Source organism: Erigeron canadensis, chromosome 4 (assembly GCF_010389155.1).
Source record: "Erigeron canadensis isolate Cc75 chromosome 4, C_canadensis_v1, whole genome shotgun sequence".
Taxonomy (NCBI): Eukaryota; Viridiplantae; Streptophyta; class Magnoliopsida; order Asterales; family Asteraceae; genus Erigeron; species Erigeron canadensis.
The window spans coordinates 40,200,256-40,221,995 of record NC_057764.1 but is presented as its reverse complement, the minus strand read 5'-3'; the positions used below and the strand labels follow the sequence as shown (position 1 = coordinate 40,221,995).

At 33.5% G+C, this 21,740-nt stretch overlaps 1 protein-coding gene across 1 annotated transcript; it reads right to left on the bottom strand.

The window, feature by feature from the left end:
• Positions 1-2,566: 2,566 nt before the first annotated feature.
• LOC122596619 (protein TSS) lies at positions 2,567-21,522 on the bottom strand. The gene is made up of 23 exons (XM_043769231.1): positions 21,217-21,522; positions 19,212-19,273; positions 16,210-16,302; positions 11,489-11,561; positions 11,107-11,373; positions 10,280-10,344; positions 10,021-10,152; positions 9,879-9,920; positions 9,276-9,800; positions 9,042-9,199; positions 8,213-8,705; positions 8,082-8,144; positions 7,878-7,979; positions 7,234-7,530; positions 7,066-7,158; positions 6,869-6,970; positions 6,667-6,771; positions 6,155-6,288; positions 5,869-6,052; positions 5,655-5,786; positions 5,459-5,571; positions 5,155-5,239; positions 2,567-4,754 (listed from the first exon to the last, which is right to left on the bottom strand). The coding sequence occupies exons 1-23, from the start codon at positions 21,284-21,286 to the stop codon at positions 2,913-2,915; spliced, it is 5,232 nt and encodes a 1,743-aa protein (XP_043625166.1). The 5' UTR covers positions 21,287-21,522; the 3' UTR covers positions 2,567-2,912.
• Positions 21,523-21,740: the final 218 nt, after the last annotated feature.

The following is a 21,740-nucleotide window of genomic DNA, read 5'->3' as shown; positions in this document are numbered from 1 at the left end:
TAGGAAAATTTCTTTGAAAATTGAACTCAAACCCTCAAGTAAGTTCTTCTTTCCTCCCATCGGGCTCAATAATAATGATTCATCCAATTGTTGAGTTAGTCTTAGTATGATCATCCATATAAACACGGATATGAAGGTTTTGTGCGAATGACCTCTTGATTTATTGAAAAGTGATTTTTTATATCTTTTAAAGTGGAACTAAGATTTATCTAATTAACAACGTGTTTCAAGTATTTTGTTGCAACTTAATTACCATATGCTTTTTAATCATTTTATCTAAGTAACTATATTAAACATAATCATCTTAAAAAATTACTAGCACAATACCTACGCAATATAACAGTGTTTGTGGCGGCGATGGTATGATGGTGGGGACGACTGTTGGCTAGAGACGGCGTCGAGTGATACAGATAACTGATGTAAATGATTAATAAAGATGTTTTAAAAAATAAATGACTGGTGATGTTATATACAATAATCATTAAGAGTATTTTAGATATTTTTCCTTATGTAACTTTCAATATGGGGTTATTCCTTAACATAGTTTAGAAGTATAGATATATCCATACATCCTCCAAACTACGCTTTGCTATTTTAACACGTGATGTTAATTATGTAATTACTTTCTTAGTTCAAGTTATTTTGTGTCGTTAAAAAAAAGTTATTTTATGTTGGATGACATGATCAATGAGATCGAAAATACTTTGTGGACTAGGACTATTTAATGGATTTTAAGAGATATGTGAGAGGACTAGGATTAGTTTAGCCAGACGACCTAAGTTACTTTGTGTCATAAGTTGATTAACACCCGTTTCTTTTCTTGGACTTATCGGACCCAAAAATTCTTAGTTAATAAGTAATTATAAGTAGGTTTGCATGGTGGTTTCCTTACCACATGTTTTGGTTTCTTACACGAGGCTTTGTTTATTATACTTTTATGTTTTTATGTTGTTTAACATGTTCAATGTGGAGCCGTGGAGGTATTGTGTTTGTACGTTTAAAAAAAAGGTTTAATGTGTATCCATTGTTAAACATGTGCTAAAATATGTTAACATGTTTGTTATTCTTCACTACTCTTAATGTAGACAAGTGATACTCAATAGACATGTATGGCTACTAGACCCCTTACACCCCCTTTTTTTTACTCTTTTGATCGGATGTCCTTTTAAAAGTCGTCTCTCTACCTCTGGGTAAAAATAAGACTGTTTACGTCTCATATTCTCTATACCTTGCTTTAAAAAATTTGGGTCTTCTTGTTGTTTCTTTCGTTTCAAGTGTAAGACCAATTAATTGAGTCGACTGTCCGTATTATAGCAAATAGCAAATGAATGGTCTACTGAAATCAATCAAGGTTAAGAGACTCATTTCAAATTGATTAAGTGTAGTGTCTTGGCGAAAACAAAAACCCACCGGTCATATCTTTTCTTTTCTCTAGCTTTTTCATCTTTTACCCCCCTCACAAAGACAAGTTATAGCTAGATTTGCGCAAGCAACCTTCTGGCCACTTTTGTCCTTTTACTCCATTTATTTTGTCTTCATGGCCCACCTTCGACAATCTTGAAAATCCATATTAGCTAAAATGGTAAACCTGCTATTGTAAGTAATGTGACAATCGACCAACTCATTTTACTTCAGTAAGGACCAAATACTGCAAATGCGAGACTACCTACGGTCCATGCAGCAAGAGGTCAAGGATCCACAATGGACGACTGTTGTCAATGGGCTCTCAGCCGGTGCACGAGCCACCGCGATTCATGGGTCCTATAGGTTCCAGTCATCACATCCGTAAAATTAAGAATACCCATATTAAAATGACTGGTGAAAGTTTTGAGGGAGGTTGTGTTGGCTTTGAAAAGCTTATGACTCACCTCCCCATTCCTATTTAACTTACCAAAATCAATAGTGTATTTTTGAGCCCTCAATAAGATTCCCTGCAAATTCTGGTCCAGGGCTTTCACGGTTTGAACGCTAGTGAACCTATTTTTCATTTTCGTCTTCTTCTAAGCTACATGGAGCCATGGAGGCTATCAAACTTCCCAAACTTTTGAATATTATCTTCATGGGCCGTATAGTTCCAGTTTTCTGGGAATCTGGTGAAGTAAAATGTAATGTCAGAGTCTGTGATGGCCCATGCTCTCCGTCTTGCAGTTATAAGCCGACCCCTTGCAACTTTTGTCATAGGTGTTTCCGCTGTTTTAGTTTCCAGTCTCAATCTTTCCTCTTATTTAGAAAAATTACACACGTTTCTAATCTGTCACGGCCCACGGGGCACGAGTAGAATAACCTCGTTTAAGCCTATGAAAGTTAATCATCCCATTTTAATTGGCTATATTCTGCAATTTTGGTCGATATAAGAAGATAAACTCATCGCGGCATCCCCTTTTGTTTAGAACTTTTGGCAAGAATCTTTAAAACATATATAGTTCCAGCATGATTTATGTACAATTCAACTGACCATTATAACTTTTTAAGTACTAAAAACGTTTGCAGGCTTTGTAAAAATAATTTGGTAGTCTTTGTAATTAAATAAAAATAGAAACAAAATGACTACATATCACTGGAAATATACAACCAAGAAACTATAAAAGCTTATATTAACCAATATGGGTTTATTACTTTATTAGTAAGAAAGGATATAAAAATTGCCTGAAAAAATAAAGTTACAGTACTCAGCAGTTTCGTGTCAACAAATTTCATTTGCTTTACCAAAAATAAAATCCCAAAGCTCCTCGTTCACTTACCCGATATTCATGAATGTTTGCTGGCTGCAGCGAGGTGACGGGATATAATCAGTTTTTCACATTGCCCCAGTCCGAGCTTCTGATGAAACATAGCATTAGTTTTCTTCAAACCAAAGCCTCTGAGCAATAAACCATTTCACTCAGGAAAAATGATGTCACAAAGTTATCCTTTCAACTTGAAGCCTCCACAATCTCGGCTTCACCATCACTGTAATCACCCCAACTTTTGACAGGTTTCTCAGCAACTGCATTTTCGGTTTGGGTAACAGTTTCCGGTGGTTCAGTGGCTGTCTTGGTGGCAGGATTTTCTTCTATTTCAGACTGAGTTTGACCAATAGTTTCAACAGTTGACTCATTGTTCTCTTCCATTGTTTCTGCAGTAACTTCTTGAGTGATTACTGATGGGGATTCTAAAGAGCTAACTGGTGATTCAGCTGAGTCAACCGGGGAAATTGGGTACCCAGCTTGACCTGCTGGAAACCCGTTTATGGCGAGAGGATAACCATTTGGAGAGAGAGGATAGCCTTCGGGTGAAACCAGGTAACCGTTATGAACCCAAGGTTGACTGGGAACAAACTCAGCTGCATGTGGGTTCATGATTCTTGGAGGGCTGAGATGACTTCCATCCACCACATGCTCAAATGTGGGCTTACTACGTGGGACTCGGTTTGTCGATCGGTTATAGGCACCAGAAAGGCGTGGACCATATGGAACCCGGGCTGTTGCTGACTGGTGTGGAGATCGACGAGCCGGGTTGACGGTGACCATAGTAGGAATACTTACAGGTGGTGGTAATATTCCTAAATGATCTTTCAAAGGTATTGGAAGCGATCCAAAAACCGGAACGTTAGATGGATTAAATGGCGGCGCAGCTGCAGAAAGCTTCTTAGTTATCTCTTTACCATTTTCACCATCATTGGGTGTTTTTTCATCTTTTTCTGCAGACACTTCTTTCACATCATCTTGACCTGACTCAGAAATCTCTACTTCTTTGGGGTCATGTTTATCATCATTGTCTGCTTTCTTTGAGGAATCGGAGTTTTCAGTGGTTGCTGATTCCAACATTGTAGGTTTGGGGTTTTCAGCTTCAGATTTTTCAGGTTTGGGTCTTTCAGCTTCAACTTTATGAGGTTCAGCTTTTCCGGTCTCGGGTTTTGCTGCATCAGCTTTTACAGGACCGGATTCTTTGCTTACTTCTTTTTCTTCCTTCCTTTCATCAATGGTGTTCTTCTGCTCCTCTTCCGGAGCTTGAACCACTTCTGTATCAAGTTTTTCAGTGTTTTCGTTCTTGGATTCTTTTTCTGTTTCATCCGTGTTCACTGGAGAAGGGTCTTTTGGTAACTTTTCAGCCACGGCCTTCACGATGCTGCCAGGTGCAGCGAGAGCAACTTCTTTGTAAGAAAAAAGTTTTCCAGCTTCTTTGACACTGATTGAACTTAGCATGGGAGAACGCTTCACAACCTGATCATTTGAAGCTGGACTAGATGGGTTTGACTTTGGATTTGACCCTGAAGTTGGAGGCGTGTTAGAAGGATTGTTTGGCTTTGGACTGAAACTCTGACTCTTCACAAACTTTTTGGCAACTCCAGCTGGCGACCCGGTGGAAGTAGCAGGCTCAGTGGCATTTGTTCTTGGGGATGTGTAATTAGTAGACTTTGATCTATATTTTGATGACTGGGAAGCATTTGAGAAATTTGTATTTATTTTTGCAAGATTTGGTTTTCTAGAACTTGCAGATTTACGCCCTGCTTTAGATAAAGCTTCTTGCCATCCTTCATCAGAGTTGTCTATTTCTACAACTTCACTCACTTGCTCCCTTTCTATCTGCTCAGGTTCAGTTAGATCTGGTTTTATATCCACAGAATCTTTTTTGCTTTCAGTTTTGTTCTGTGTTTCGGCTTCTATATCTTTTTCACTAGAATGATCAGGAATAGGACTTTTTGGTGACAACACTTCATCCCTTTGAAGCTCATCAATCGCGGATTCCTCATTTTGTCCCGATTTGATTTTAAGCTGGATGATCAGAAGAAAATAATTACTTTGAAACAAATAATGGGCGTCGCATGTTGGTGGTTTGGGTAACAGTCAAACTGGTTGCGGGTTTAAAAAAGGTCATAATAGCAGAAATTGCCAATGGGTCGACAGGTTGGTGTGTCCTGCAAAACCTTTCTGTCCATTTTTATTTTTTTATATACAGCTAAAATACATTAACTATAATCATAAGATCTAGATTAAAAACAGTTTTGGAGGTTGTATGCATCAAAAAGAGACTTTATCTTACTTTCTCCCTTATGACCCTTTGAGAGAAAATCCAATCCAGATCAACCCATTCATAATTAAACGAGTTGAGATTGATGCCTCAAGTCACATATGAGAGCAGTTGGAAAAGAATACTGAACAGGTAGACACATACCAGCTTTGCTCGAGCTTGTTTCTTTTGGGCCTCGCGTGCTTTCATATCTGCATCTGGGGCTATATAATCCAACAGATCGGATACACTGTCCCAAGAACGTCAATAAATTAAAATAAATTACCAATGACAAATTTTGTTTATTGAAACAAACTCCTTTCCCCAAATATAGTGAATAGTTTCTAAATTTCTTTTCAATATTAGATGTTTCACAGCTAAATCAGCAATTTGAGGTTTTCAACATGGAAATTAGAAAGATCAAATGCTCAAGGATATACTTATCAAGAAAAAGGAACAATAAAACTACCTCAAATGGCCTTTGCTAGAAATAGATGCATCAGGCTTTGGAGTACCATTGCGTGCAGCTTCTTGTTGCTCCAGAGCCTTGGACTCGAAGTATTCAAGCCACGCAGCTGCGTCCTACAATATCTTACAGTCTAAGTAAAACAAACTGCATATAAAACATAAAGAAATTGCTTTCTAGTGAGTTGTTGAAAAAGTACCTGAGTACGAAGATCTTCAGGTCCAAGTTTAGCCTGCAGTATCTGCAAAGTGGTCTGCTCGTGCTGAACACTCAATGAGTATGCCTCCATCAAAGAGAGAGCAATCGCAATAGCATGATAGCTAGCAGCCGTCTGACAAAGATATGTATATTCATTGAATTTTTCGAGGTAACATAAAGATAATAGTCAGCAGTTTAGACATGAAAGGCAGTACTTGTATATGGTCTGCTCCGAGCAGTCTTTGATTACACTTGAGAGCCTCGTGAAGGTATCTAAGGGCAACATGTACATTTCCTAAACCTTCTTCCATCATTGCTACATTAATGTAGGTAGCGGCGGTATTTGGATGAGAAGGTCCGCATGTTAAATGCAAAAGATACAACGCACGGTTCACATACCTAAGAAGACAAATATACGAATGTAAGGTACATTTCCTCAATTGGTAAATTTATAAAATACCATCACTCGGTGTAAATTAATCACACACAAAAAACACATACTTGAGAGCTAGCTCCGTGTGTTGGAGACGATAGTAGAAAACAGCCAGGTCCCCATAACTCTTCATTGTATCTGGATGATCGAGTCCAAGTTCCCTCTCATTAATATCCAAAGCTTTTTGCTGATAGATGGTAGCCTAATAGAGGGTTGAAAAAATAGAGTTATAGAGCTAACTATCATGACTGGTTACTTATAAATGGGATGTTTTGGCCTATTTCTAATATCTAATTAAATAAATAAAATAGCTTAATAGGAAATGGTCACAAATTGCGAAAAGTCTTTTCTTACTGCATAAAACTGTTAATATAGATTTATACAAAAGATATTATCAACTGAAGCAGGAGACTTTCTGTACTCAGGTTAGACACAAAATGTATAATAAATTCAATTTTACTTGACAAAAGAGATCAGGCAAACACAACCCATTTTGACCCATTTCAACAAAGAGTTGTATAATTACTGAATCTAGTAGTGGGACGAGCAATAATACAATGGAAGATTTATATGCTCATACTTGATTAAAATCTCCAGTGTGATAGAGCACCACGGCCAAAAGACTATATGCTCCTGCTGTCATTCGATGATAAGGACCACAGACAGATACAAGTTTTGAGAGTGCCTGCAAATATCAGATTCAAAACTCAAATTTTGTTCAAAAAAAGTTAAAGATAACATGAATACCATTACTATCTTTTTGAAATGAAAGGTTGTGTTACCTTAGTTCCATAATTGACAGCATCCTCCAATTTACCTTTGTCCAATGATGTTTTAGATGACTCTAAAAGTGTACGTCCATCCGCAGAAGAGCATGCAACATGCTGTATCAGAAACAATCAACATGTTATTAGATCTACTGTGAAATATTAGATTGTGTTATGAACCAACCAGAGATAGAAAATGTCATATGTTTGACCTTATATATAGGAACCATGCTAATGATATCTGTCTTCTTGAATGGAGACGAGGAGTCCATATCATAATCCCTTGGAACGAGCTCGAGTCCAACCTGGTGATATAAGATTGATCAAAACTAATTAGAATAAGAATGAATCAAGATAATCCTCCTAAAAATCTCTCTTACCTTATGGCAAAGCCCTCGAAGAATGGAGAACTTGCGAAGATCAGTACGACATTCGTTTTTCCATTGCCAGGCATATCTCTTGGACAAAAAGCATTCTACCCACTGCCATTTTAAGTCGTCATCATTGCTCATAGGTGTTCCTAGCAACAGATTTAAGCATGATGCTATTGACCCAGACAGATCAGCAATATTATGAACAGCTGCAACAACTGCTTGCAATAGATGCTTATAAGCTCGAACAACCATCTCGTGAATACAGAGTGATTGAACATGAGGGAGCTTGTCTGCAAGTTCAACCTGATTGGATATAGTAGACAAGGTGATACAAAATTATAACTTCTTGCAGATGTATCCCTAAAACTTAAAGGCGAATCAACAAGTCATGCAGGTTGAGAAATATGTTAAACTTGTATCGGGTCAAAAGGCAATATGAGAGCAGGTCAAAGTGGGTTGGGCCAGTCTGACCCAAAAATACTTAATTATTTTCTTTTCAATGTTAATTCAATATGTCAAACAGTATAAAGAAAACTGTGTTATTCTAATGACAAACTATATTATAAACTAAAATACTTCAGAGGTTCTATGCATTTTAAAAACATTATACTAATAAACATGGTATGGCTGGAAAAAAACAGTAGAATTACCACTCGGCCCAAGGAACACATCCGCAAACCCCTTGTGTGCATAAAATCTGTTAGTGTTCTTCCATCAACAGGTGAAAGTTCAAGGGAGCCAAAATCAGCCACCTAACAATAGGTAAAATGAAGACTACCAATAAAAACTTGGATGCAAAGAAAATAACAAAAATGAATCATTTCATAATTTTAGGCAATGTCAAACAAACTAACCAACTTCGGGAGGGCAGTATCATCATAGTACTTATGCGCCATCTCAATTAACTCATCAGGTGACTGACAACAAAAAACTGAAATTAGACCAAAACCAAGAAAGAATTAATTGATGCACCACAGAAGCAAACCTTAAGGTGGAGGCCGGTATCTGATTCTTTGAGACGCAAATAAGCTGCTTCGGGAAGCATTTTTCTCCACATCATTTCCTTTTCCTCATCCAATTTTGCAGCCTCTTTGTTGCCACTATCATCTGATTTATTTATTGTGGCAACTTCTTGTTCAGCCTTGCTGCTTTTTTCATCAAACTTTTTCTTAATTTCCTTCAGTAATCCCTTGCCAAGACCCTTCACTGCTGGTTCCACCTTAGCTTCTGAAGCAGTTTTAGAATCGGATTTCCCAGAAGCTTGGTTTTGTAAATGTTGCACCCAACATGCTCCAAGCTCCCATCTAATAGATTTTGTGTGTTTAGAGTCTTCTTCCTGCATTTTCTGCACACTGTCCTCCAATACTTTCTTGACTAGGACCTTAGCAGACTGCAAATCTTCAACATCTGAACCCTGCACCCGTTGTACTGCACCAGATGGTGATGGTGCTGATGACTTATGCAATAGCATCCTTAAACTGGTAAACAGTGAGGGAGAGGAAAATTATTTAGCAAAAGCAGAAAACGTATATTAAACTAACACTTCTAGTGGAGAAGACATATGAGCACGTTGCTTGATTGAGTAACGGGTCAAAATGGGCCATCTCTGTATGGGTCAAAAAAACTCTGGTGAATTTCGTTTTTGACTGATGTCTTGCTAATCTACCCATATGACCAAGAAAATAGGCCGAAATTGCCACATCTAACATGTAGCATAGGGCCCCAAGTATGTCAACACATTGTTTAGTCGGTACATAACAAATCTAGTCAGAAACATAAATGTATATACTGGTAAGATGGATTAACTGACTGACCTATTGACGTTCAAAGCATTAGCACCTCCTTCAGGTTGGTCTTCAATGTCAAGATCCTGGGGGATCGGTTTTCCATCCCAATTTACTTCTCCTTCAACTTTCACGACAGCAGTATAACCACAATGTCTAACCACCACTATGCCTAGAGTAGAAGTATCCTGAATTGTAGCACCAGATTTTCAGAACATAATAAATGGTAAACCATAACCACATAAACTAATTAAAAATACTGACGTGAACGGTTGCGCTCTCGTCTGCTGTTACGCCTTTAAGCAAGTTTCTTTTAGCAAGCTCCTCCTGTGACAATCCAAGAACACGACTTCCATCATTTTTACCATCAATCTTTGTGCTTGCATCTGCAACATCTCTTGTAATTCTGATAACCAAATCACCGACTTTCTCTTCATGTAAAACTGAGTTAATGGAAACAACTGTAGAACAGTTGCTACTTTCTGCAAGACTTTTAATGGCTTCCACCGCTTTCAAAACTGAAACGTCGACAAATAAACAATGAAGCAGAAAAGCTTTCCTGTCTCTAACCTGCCTCTCTTCTTGAGTTTTACAAGGCATTGCTGCTAAAATCGAAAATTCCTTTGCCCACTGTCTATGATCATGTTTACCATCTCTTCCTTGACCACCACCATTTCCTCCCCAATTTTCATCTTCTACAGGAAGTGGTGGAAAAAGTGAATGATTGTCTGCAACAACTGGAGGTACGGCCCAGGTGTTTGCTCGAAAACCGTAAGGGAGATTACCAAACTGAGACAAAAATATAGACATTTATATAAAAATTTCACGCAAAATATGTTGCCAAAATGATCAGTTCATATAACTTACTTTATTATGCTCAATGAATGCTTTCATGAGAGCTTTGTATGCCTGCAGTTTAAGACATAAAAATTTTAAAGAACACGTAACAAACTTGATAAAATGAAACATGAGTAAAGAACAAATAGAAAAATATTAGATTTTTACTTACACCATCAAATATACGACTTGTCTGCTGCAAAAGACCAACCAATGAATGACTTGTAAGAATACATTTCCCAGCTGGATAGAAACCTTTTCTGGAAGCAACAATAGTCATTGGCTTCCCGCTACAAACACGCACCTACAGATGAAAGCAGACACAATGTTAGCAGTTCATGTACATACTTAACAGCTTGAACGTGTCTAGAAAACATTAGTGGTTCATACATTTTAATAGCAAGTAAACAAAATACAACACAGATGCTCACATCAATTTGAAAGAAATCGTCATCTGTTTTATCTTCAAGAAACGGCCGAGCGGATCTCCTAATGTCTGCAAAACAATCATGCAAGCTATTAACAACTGCCTTTTACCAAATCTATAGATAAGAAAAATTTTCATCAAAAGTTTGATCTTTAAAATGCGGTAAAGGTAAAAATGTTACGTAGTTTACTAAAAACATTGTAATAATAACTTTTTTTTCTTTTTCAAATCATGTGTTTTTAGAAAGAAACTGCTCATTGCCGCCTTCCGCGGGTTTTGAGCCCCAATACCTTGACGGTGTATGGGGGAAGTTAAGATGTAGGCAGACCTTACCTCTACCTAAGTAGAGAGGTTGCTTCCATTTTCTACCTAAATTGTAGAAATGGCCCTCCAACCTGCCCCAATGGGGGAGTTAAGATGTATGTAGACCTTACCTCTACCTAAGTAGAGAGGTTGCTTCCATTTTCTACATAAATTGTAGAAATGTCCCTCCAACCTTTGCATGGGATGAGGATCAAACCCATGACGGCTTGACCTCTGTCTCCAAACAGGGTGTTTTCCAGTTATCCAACCATGCTGCTTTTTCAAATCATGTGTGTGTGTGTTTTTTTTTTTTTAAGCTTATTGGCATATTCAAAATTCAAATGGCCAATAAGTTCATCTATTGAGTTATGAGGTAATAATCTGAGTAAGCCGATTAGCTTATCGGCTTTTGAATTTTTCGATAAGCCTAAAAAGTAGGCTAATCCGAATTACATTACATAGTAGTAATCTATATATAATATATGCATATCTAAATAAAACAAAAATTCATAAAAAACCTATACATACATTGGATAGGAGGTGTGAGGTGAGAGAAGGAAAAGAAATCATAAAACTGGCCAAGCTTCGGAGGCGGATAAATCTCCGCCATCGGATCAACTTTCTCAGACTGATCGGAACTGATTGTAACTTCCGTTTTCGGAGATTTCGAGCCATCGTTTGCCGGTCGGATTCCGGCGGTGTTTTTGGTTGACGAGCCGCCGAACACGGTGGTGCAGGCGACGATATCCAGTAACCGGCGCACGTGCGCGACGGCAAGATCTTCGGTGTAATCCTCTGCATTGAAAATTTGGAGATTACTTGTAAATTATGGCCCCTTGGATTTTGAAGATTGTCAAGTTAGACCCTGAAGAATTTTAGGATGAAAAAGTAGGAGTTTATAGTTGTGTACCTTCGATGACCGTTAAGTGACATGGTTTGAGAGATGCGATTTCAACGGTATCTTTTAGCCTTGCCCCACGCACCTACCACAAACCCACAAATAATACTAATATCTTAGTTTAGTTTTATCGACAAATTTTGATTGTTAGTATAAAAAAAATAAAATAATAATAATTGGATGGAACCCTGATTTAATGTTCAGGTGGATCTCGGAAGTGATGGTCGGTGGTCACTGGGATATTACCAGTGGTTAACTTTGATTGTTAATAGTTAGTTTATACAAGTTAATAGTTAAACACTTATGTACGCAATTGAAATCAAGACTTTCACATAGATACCCCACATATTCCTATGGATTAATGAACTACTAGACCAAGAACTCTCATTGACATCATACTTATTAGTTAAATTAGATACACATAGTTATGATTTCAAGTAATAAAGTTTAATATAGTCGAATTGAGAGATTTCTCTTTTAGTCACTCATCAATCATGTTGAATATTTGTGTTCGTTTTTTCTTTCTCTTTCACCAATAGACAAAAGTGTAATTGATGGTCGTCTTTACACTAAAATAGAAAAGTCTAACTAGTCTTCGACATTGAGTACAATTAAATAAATTATACAAATGAACAAGATGCACTAGCTGATGAACATTGCAACAAGCTTAAAGAACAAATACTAAGAATTCCAAGTGAGTCATGACCACATCAATTGAATGTATGTGTTGTGATCGGGACCAATCTAAAACAGTTATAGTTTCCAAACTTGCAGCTTTTAAAACTTTAGCTATATAGAAGGCAATGTACATGTTGAGGACAAACCGGCCTATTATTAAAAATGGAATTTTGTGTACTTTCGATTTTAGGTATTATATATGTGATGTGATACTTATTTTTGTCTTTGTATATTATAACGCATATGTTATTGTCAATGTGACCGATTCAAAGACACTTCTGAATTAAATGTCTTTCTAGTACACATTAGGAGTTAAGATTATCCGATTCTTATCGATTTTTTTTTAAAGGGTTTAGTATCTGGAAGTGTAAGAAATTTTTACATTTTTTCTATTGTATAAATATAACTTAGATTTGGTGCATTATAGGAAGAAACTTAATAAAACTGTTCAAATAATGTAAAAGTGTATACGTGTCAAATTAAATGAGCTAGCACGTGTAATTTTTCGATTGGTGCATGTCAAAATATTACATTATTTGAACAGTTTTACAAAGTTTTTTTCTACAATGCACTAAATGTAAATTACATTCATACAATAGAAAAAATGTAAAAGTTCATTACACTTCTAAATACTAAACTTTTTTTAAAAAAAAGCATTGATTTCTCTTATATGTAGAGTAGTATGCTATATGCTAGACTATTTAAGTTAAGGACGTAAGTTCGTCCACATGTTGGGATGGAAGTGAAACAAATTTAATTTTTAGAAACTTAAAAATCACTTCTCTTCATCATGTATGATATCGTAAAAATGCAAGAAAATGATATAGAAACAATATCTGATTAACTTTAATGCAGTAAAGGTAAATTCATATATACAGAAGGTTACAAATGAAAATTAAATCAATAAATTAAACAGGACTCGTCAAAATTTTGTCGTTGCGGTAGCCATTAGTTGGTTTAATTTTGATGAGTTTAAGTAAAACGACATCAATGGAAATTTATAATACAAGTCTGTTGAAATGACTATATGATGTGTTTACGTGCTAACCACATTATGCACTTTTTTATTGTTTGGAAATCTATATTATTTATATTAGCACGGTACCCGCGTTATGCGGCGGTGTTCGTCGCAGCGGTGGTGTTGGTGGTGGATGACTATTGGTGGTAGAAGCAGCGTCGAATGATATAGATAATTGATGTAAAATGTAAAGAGTTAATTGAGATGTTTTAAAAGATTAAGGACTAATAGTGTAATAAATCATTAAGGGTATTTTAGACATTTTCCCCAATGTAACTTTCAACACGGGGTTATTCTTTTTATAATATAGTATAGATAAACAAACTAACCCCTAAAAATTTAACACTCTACCTTTAAAATCTCTAATTTACCCTTTTAATTTATACGATCATCAAATACTTTATCCTTGAAATTACAAAACAACCCTTTAAAAAAAAACCCAACCGCGTGTCCCTTCCCTTCCCTGAAGTTGCTCACATGGTATACCAAAATAACACACATACGTTACTGAATTTAATAATCAATCAACATAAAAAACACTAAGTCAAAAACGACAACGGTGGTTTGCACTTTGAGCCGGACTAAGAAACACTTAGAGATGAATGATACATTCATGTAATAACACGGTACCACTACTTAACCAGCGTTTTTTTCCAAGGTCCCGCGGCATCGTGCGGGTACAAGACTAGTTTATGTTAGGGGTGTGTATGGATTGGTTTGGTTCGGTTTTTGGCTAAAACCGAAACCATAACCGATCCATTCGGTTTTTAGAAAACCCAATCCATTGGATTCGATTTTTGTTCAGTTCGGTTTGTCGGTTTTTTGGTTCGGTTTGGATCGGTTTCGGTTTTTGTTCGGGTTTTAGTATAATTTTTTTTTAAAACTTTTTTGTTTATTATGTTATAAATTTAATTTTCAGTTGTTAACAAAAAAAAAATGATATAGAAATTAAAATATAAAGATGTTTATTATCGACTAATTATATTTTTTAGGTGTTAAAATTGATATAACTTTTATAAAACGAATTGATTTTCTTATACGTTTTCATCTAAAACATACAATTTATATAGATTTGTATACTAAAAAGACAAAAAGTTTAAATATATTAACATATTTACAAATTATAAGTAATAAATAATTAATATATAATTGATTCGGTTCGGTTCGGTTTTTTCTGGTTTTTGGTTTTCCGATTCAATTTTTGCTCACCCTAAATTATGTATACAAGTTTATGCTTACGAACTTTGAAGAGAAAAAATAAAATAAATCCTACACAAGTACTCATAATAGTTAATCTAATCTAATGATTCAATAAGTATGAATGTATGATAGTATAATTAATTGTTAGTAGAGCTCAATTATCTATATTTATATCTAACATTTTAAGTTTCAATATTTACTTTTCTAAAATGTTTTCCTATCAATTCTATATTTACCAAACACCCTTTCTCTCTCCTCAAATCTCAACCAATCATCTTTTTTCTCTCTGCTCCATAAATCATTTATTCCCCCAATCCATTCAAAATCTTTTATCTCACAAACCGTACATCGATAAATTATAAAAATTATATGGGTGTTTTTAAAATTCCATGCTCTTTCATTAGAGATGTCATTCGATATACTTTCGACGAATTTTTAAATCCGATGACGGAACCTGTACGGTTAAGACATTTGGCTATCACACTCTATGACCTATCACACTTTATGACTTATCACTCTCACCATCCCACCGCCATAACGCACAGATACTTACTCTTATAAATTCTGAAAGGCTAATATGACCGTAGATGTAAGTTTATACAAAACTGATGATATATAAAAAGCTGACTTGGCATGATACAACAAGGCTATTGATATTTAAAGTTTATAGCATTAGTGATGTTTTTAATAGACGATAAAATTTTCAAAATGATATGTCCATTTTATAATAGACGTATATGTTAGGAGCATAGTTATCGACTCGTTATTTTTGACTCAGCTCGAAATCGGATTTTTTGACTTATGACTCGAATCGTAAGAGTTAGGATATTTAATAATTATATATAATTTTATAATTATATATAAGTATTTATCGTAAAAATATAGTATTTAATTAATATATTAAGCTAAAAAAGAGAAAAAAACTATCAAAATAATATCAAATTTAATAACATATAAAGGAGTTATGTTTTGCAAAAATAAAAAGTCTTTGAAAAAAAAAATAAAAAAATTGTGACTCGTGACTCGGACACGACTCGGACCGACTCGCGCAACAAAACACGAGTCATGTTACGAGTCTGGAGCAAAGACGGGTCATACACCGAGTCGCCTCGTTTTTATTTTGTTTTGACTCGACTCGTACGACTCGTGACTCGTACGAGTTTGACAACTATGGTTAGGAGACGATAAAATCATAGTTTTCGACTCGTAACTTTTGACTCGACTCGATGATTTTTGACTCGTGACTCGACACGTACAGTCGGGAGATATTATACTATATAGTATAATTATATAGTATAATAATTATAGAAGCAAATTATAAATTCGTTATCTTAATAAATTGACCAAAATATAACATTTTCCATAGTTTTAAGATATAAATTTATAATTTATCTCCAAATTCGCACTAAAATGATCAAAACTACATAGAAAACAAAAAATAATGTAGCAGATTAAATATAATGTATATAATATACAGGGAAAAGTAAATATAAGGTTGTCCGGCACCTAAGCTTGTGCCCCCATGAATTTTATGAATTAAAAAATAATTTGTGAGTGTTCCACACCTAAGCTTAGGTACCTAACAGCTTTATATTCTCATCCCCTAATATATAACCATAGTATCAAAATACATTAATTATAAGTTTGCGACTCGTGATTTGGTCCAAGTTCACACAACGACTCATAAGAGTTTGAATAAAAACGAGTCAACGTATTTTTATTGTAAATCGACTCGACTCGTAAGAATCGATTTGTGACTCGTAAGAGTTTAATATTTTTAAGAATGTGTATACAAAATGATCAACAAAATATATAAGGGGCAAAAGTGCTAAATTACCTCATGTGAAAAAGAGTAATTGGTCAAGTGACACGCCTCCACATGGACCGCTAGAAGCTTCCGAACGTCTAATATCTTGTCCGTGGATATTCCCTGTTTTCAGTCACAAACAAAAATGGCTGAAACAATCTTGAAATTATAGTGACCACTCATACAAACAAACATGGCTTTAGACAATTCTAAACCGTCTTTTTTTTTTTTCACAGTTTCAAAAATGTTTTTCTTATATTTCTTTTCGCGTTAGTATTATCCTCTCATTATCATCATCTTTCTTTGTTTATCTTAATCATTTATTTTGTAAGTTTGCAAAATTAAATATCAGCATGAAGTCTACGACAAATTAAATAAATGTTGTTAAATAAAATAATTAAAATTGCAAGCAACTTATGTTTTATGATAGTGTTTTATATATTATTTTGAATTTGAATGTAAATTTGTTTATTTCTTGAATTTTGATTTATTTAGAAATAGAAAATATATAGCATACCATATAAAAATATGTCATGTTTACAAATAATTTACAAACTAACATGATATATGATATTAACCAATCAATATTGAAGTTCATTCTTTCTTTTCTCTTCTCTCTGTTTTTTATTGTTGAACAATGAATATGCAAAAGTTTATATATTGTTAGTCACTCTAGTATTTGTCCGCCAAATAATCAAAATATGTAAGTCAAATAATTTTAGGGTAATGGAGGGAACCCTAGCTCCGGTACTACTATTGGATACCCATCGACTCACCCCGTATGAGTCATATGATGCCGGTACAATACCTTCATCCTAATCCCCACATGATCTGGGCACCCCGAAGGATCGAACCCACGTATTTAAATTTCACATATGGGTCTAGGCTTCATTGGTAACGGGTACCTTTAAAGGAATTATTTTTTGCCCCAAGTGGGGATCGAACCTGAGACCTTAACGTCATCAAGATGTATATCATGTTATATGTGTGCGTGCACGCGTATTTTAATAGTGTTATATTTAGATATATATATATATTATGGCTTATTTTAATTGGTAAAGATGGAAAATGATAGTTATCGATTTTTAATAACCATAATTAATTGAATAATGATTGAGTAAGATAATAATAATGTAAATATTATGTTGGAGTAGAACTAAAAAAAATACCATATATACAGCATTGGATCAAATTTTAAAACTTAAAATTTTAGTGTACATGAAATTCGTAAACTTTAATTAATACATTAATCAAAAAGTAATGGTGGTCGGCAACCTGCTTTGCCAACCGTCGGTGTAACACATTTATATAAAAAAAAAATATGTATTTTTATATAATTATTATAATTTTTGCAATTGATTGTGTAAATTAATAAATAAATAATATATAGTTAATTAACATATAAAATATAGTATATAATAAAACATTAAATAGTAAGATATAAATGATATGATAGATAAGGAAAAACTCAAACGTATGTAAATATTAAAATATTTCATAATAGATTTTTTTTTTTTGTTTTACAATTTTAGTATAGATAATAATAAAGTAAATTGGTAACTTAAATTAATGACATGTCTTAACATACTCTGATTTTGTTTCACAACCATACTTTTTAAAATTATATATTTTAGATTTTAGATAATTGTGCAATTTCATGATTTTAAAATAATATCCCAGGTATACTATACATAACGTTGGTTAAACATAAATATCATAAGTTTTGATAAGTAAAAATATAATTAGTTACATAAATAAAAATAAAATCAATGTTTTAAAAACCGGCTGGAACCGAGTTCCAAAGCGGTGCTTAATTTTTTACAAGATATGAACTGGGTGATTATTCAAGTAATCTTGTTCAATCGGTTTTCTAACTTCCATATTTTATTTTTTTGAAAAATCTTTTGTATTTTTATATGAGTTTGTGTATATTTTAATGTTATTTTTTGTTAGGTCTAAAATTTAAAACTTAAACTTTACTAAGAAATACCACCTTATTATTATTTTTGACCATAATGTTTCATTGTAACAAGTTTGGTACTAATTTTGTAATAAATATAAAAGATACACCAAAAGTTTTTCAGTTCGTTTAATAAAGTGATTTTTAAAACATTGAATAAAAAGGAGAAAGAAAACATTATGTAAACATTTCCATAAATGTACCTTATACTAATGAGTGTACGATGACTTTAACAAATACATACTCGTATTTTAAGTTCGGTTATTGGCTTACTGATATCAATCGTATAATCGATCTTGTGGTCATGAATTTATTTATCATCAATGAAATTAGTATGTGTTTGTTTATAAAAGAGTTAGAGATAAACATTTGATGCAATTTGTAACTATAGATTCAATCTAAAACGTTGCAACTTTTATAAGTATGAAAATGTTGACAGCAAGTTTTAGTTTTGACAAGTAGCTGTAATTGGGATTCATAAACATAAAATAACATGAAAAACAAACAATTAAATAATATACAAAATCCTCACTAGTTATAAATATTTATAAGGTATTTAGATAATTTAATCAGCTCCAAGTACATTCTAAATTATACATCAAGTAATTTATAGTTTATGAAAATATAGTTTTCATAAATTCTTAAAATTTCGTGAATCAAATAAATTTATGAACTTGAGCTTAAATTCATATAACGATTGTAAAATTAATTCCTTATAAGGTGACATAGATTATATGCAAAGATAGTACCGGAGAACAATTTTAGAGGGGGCAAAATTTAAAAATTCGTGAAATAAAAATATAAAATGAGTAAGATGTTAAAAACCTATATAAAATTTTAAAAATCGATGAAAAATTTAAAAATACATGACAAAATCTAAATTTTGAGGGGGCATTAGCTCCCTTTACCCCCATATGGTACCGCCACTGATTATACGCCAAACATAATAAAATTACACTAGCTTTGAATTTCTTATATAACCTTTTTAAACTTTATAGATAAAAACTTTCAAAATCGAAAAAAATAAAAAATAAAATTAGTGTTGGTGTCGCATCACTTGTCGTTGGTTTACCTTTAGTGTCACTTGGGATTCTTCTGGTGTTTCGACTCCAATTTCTATAACCGTTGGTAACACTATAAAAAAAATAATCAAATGCAACTATTAGAAAATAGATTCCAAGAAACAGTTTAGACAATATGTAACAAACAAACGCTTATATGTTTTCGGTGCATGTAACAATTGCTACCCATTTTCATTTCTTCAGATGGCTCACGCATAATCCAATTAAGTCAAACTAAAATTTAGTAGAAGGATTCATGCATTTTTTACCTTGGCATGGTTATCTTTTCACCTAAATATATATAATCATATATATTGGTTCACGTATATGACATGTAGCCATGTTTTATGGTCGTTATATGTAATAGTTAAACTAACATTATTTTATTTTAGACTTAATTAATTGCATTGCCACGGTTTGAAAATTTTTTATTTTTAATAATCATCTATCTCTACAAGAATAAAATTATAACATAAACCATTCCCCCGCCAATCAAAATGACTAGAATAGAAAAGAGTTATTTGCATTAAACAACAACGAACTTTGCGTGAATCATCAAATATAGAGATTATGAAAGTATAAGAACTATTCTAAATAAAAAACCACTTTTGATTTTTTATCTCAATTACAAAAATCAACTTTTGATTTTTCATAATACTTGAAATTAATAAGAATTATTCAAAATAAAAAATCATTTAAGTGTTGACATGTTTAAAAAGTTTCCATAAATTTTGATAAAAATTATAAGCTGTTTTTTATAAACTGAAGACAAGTTACATACACAGATATCTAACCCTTTAAAATAACCGAATAGAATAAGGATAATTCGATCATGACAGTTGAAGGATATACGTTACAACTTTACCTTGTTTGAACGGATAATGCAAACAAATTTCGACAAATAGATGAATAGTGAAAAATAAACTAAGTACTACGATTTTTCATGAAAATAATCCTTTATTTAGTTCGAATTTGAAAATATAAAATACACATTGCAAGTCTGTTGTAACAAGACATTAGTTATGGATTTTTTTGTTCATGTAAAAATGTTTTAGTTACTAATATAGCAGTGGTGAATGCTTGATCAAATATGTTCATTGTCTTTTAACTCTTTTAACACAACACAACGAAAAAGTAATGGATTTTCTTGCTCCAACCAATCAATCTTATGTCTTATGTTTATTTACTTAACACTGTTAACAGCCAACAAGTCATAAAATAGCCAGGAAACTTGAAATTATGTCGGGCGCGGGTGAACCAAAGCAGATAGCCCCGACCCAGTTAAAACCCCATACCTAAGGCTAATGGTCTAGTCGCATCATTCTAAGAAAAAATTGATGAAGTTATTGCCGAGATTTTAATCATCGACCTTATAAGTAAAACTTGGATACCTCAAGATAAAATCCATTTCCACTTATAAGCACAAATAAAACTCAAACCAAAATCATTTCTTCATTGTCACATTAATTTTAAAGTTTCATTAACTAGAAATTTAGAATAAAAAAATGACAATTAGCATGTATGAAAGAGCATACAGTAAAATGGTACAGTTATAATTTGTTCAAATGGCAAAAGGGTGAAAATTGAAAATGACATAAATTTTGTAACTAAGGAGTACTTAGCGCAATCTACATTAAGTATACAAACTAATATTTCTCTGTTTACGTCATTGAGTATCGAAACAAATTTCGTAGCATACTGGTTGTTAACAATTAATTAGTGTACATTCGCACCATTGTTATTGTTTATAGAGACATGTTTCATTCATATTTAAATGTAGTTTAATATAACACTATTACGAACGTTAAATAAAATCAAAAACAGAGAAACAGAGGAATTGGCTGATGTAACAACAAGACTCACAACACACACGTATCTATATATATATAAAATATATGTAAGTACTATGTATGTGTATTGAAATATTACTCGTATTATATGTTCATGAAACTTATGTCTAACATAAATTTCGATATTTAATTAAAAAACAAGAGACAGAGTACATGTACATGATACCTTTCTCTTCCTTCTTTTTCTTATCGCCTTTAGCCTTATGCGGTTTTCCCTTACTAGCTTTCGGAGCCATGTTAATTAATTACCACCAATTCGACTCCAAAATTCGGCGAAATTCAAGTTTTTCTAAAGAATGGGAATATGGAGCGAGCTAGAAGAGAATATCACATGGAGGAACGTGAGACTAGAGAATTAGATAGTGAAAGAGATTGAAGTGTTAGGTTGAGAAAATGCAAAAGTATATAGTAGCTGAAGAGAGTGAGTGAGTTAGTGTGTGTGTGTATAGGATTGGTTGTATGAGAGGATTTTGTTGATATAATGAGATATATGGAAATTTAAGAAATATAGGGGAAGGAAGGAAGGAATGAAGGAAGGATAGGATAAGGTAACGTATAGATACAGAGGATTATATATTATAGTTATAATTATAATTACCACTGGCTCTTTGTATATATATATATGAACAAAATTCTAAAAGGATTTTGCAAGTAACTTTTAGTTTTTTTCAGGTGTTAAGTTGTGTACTG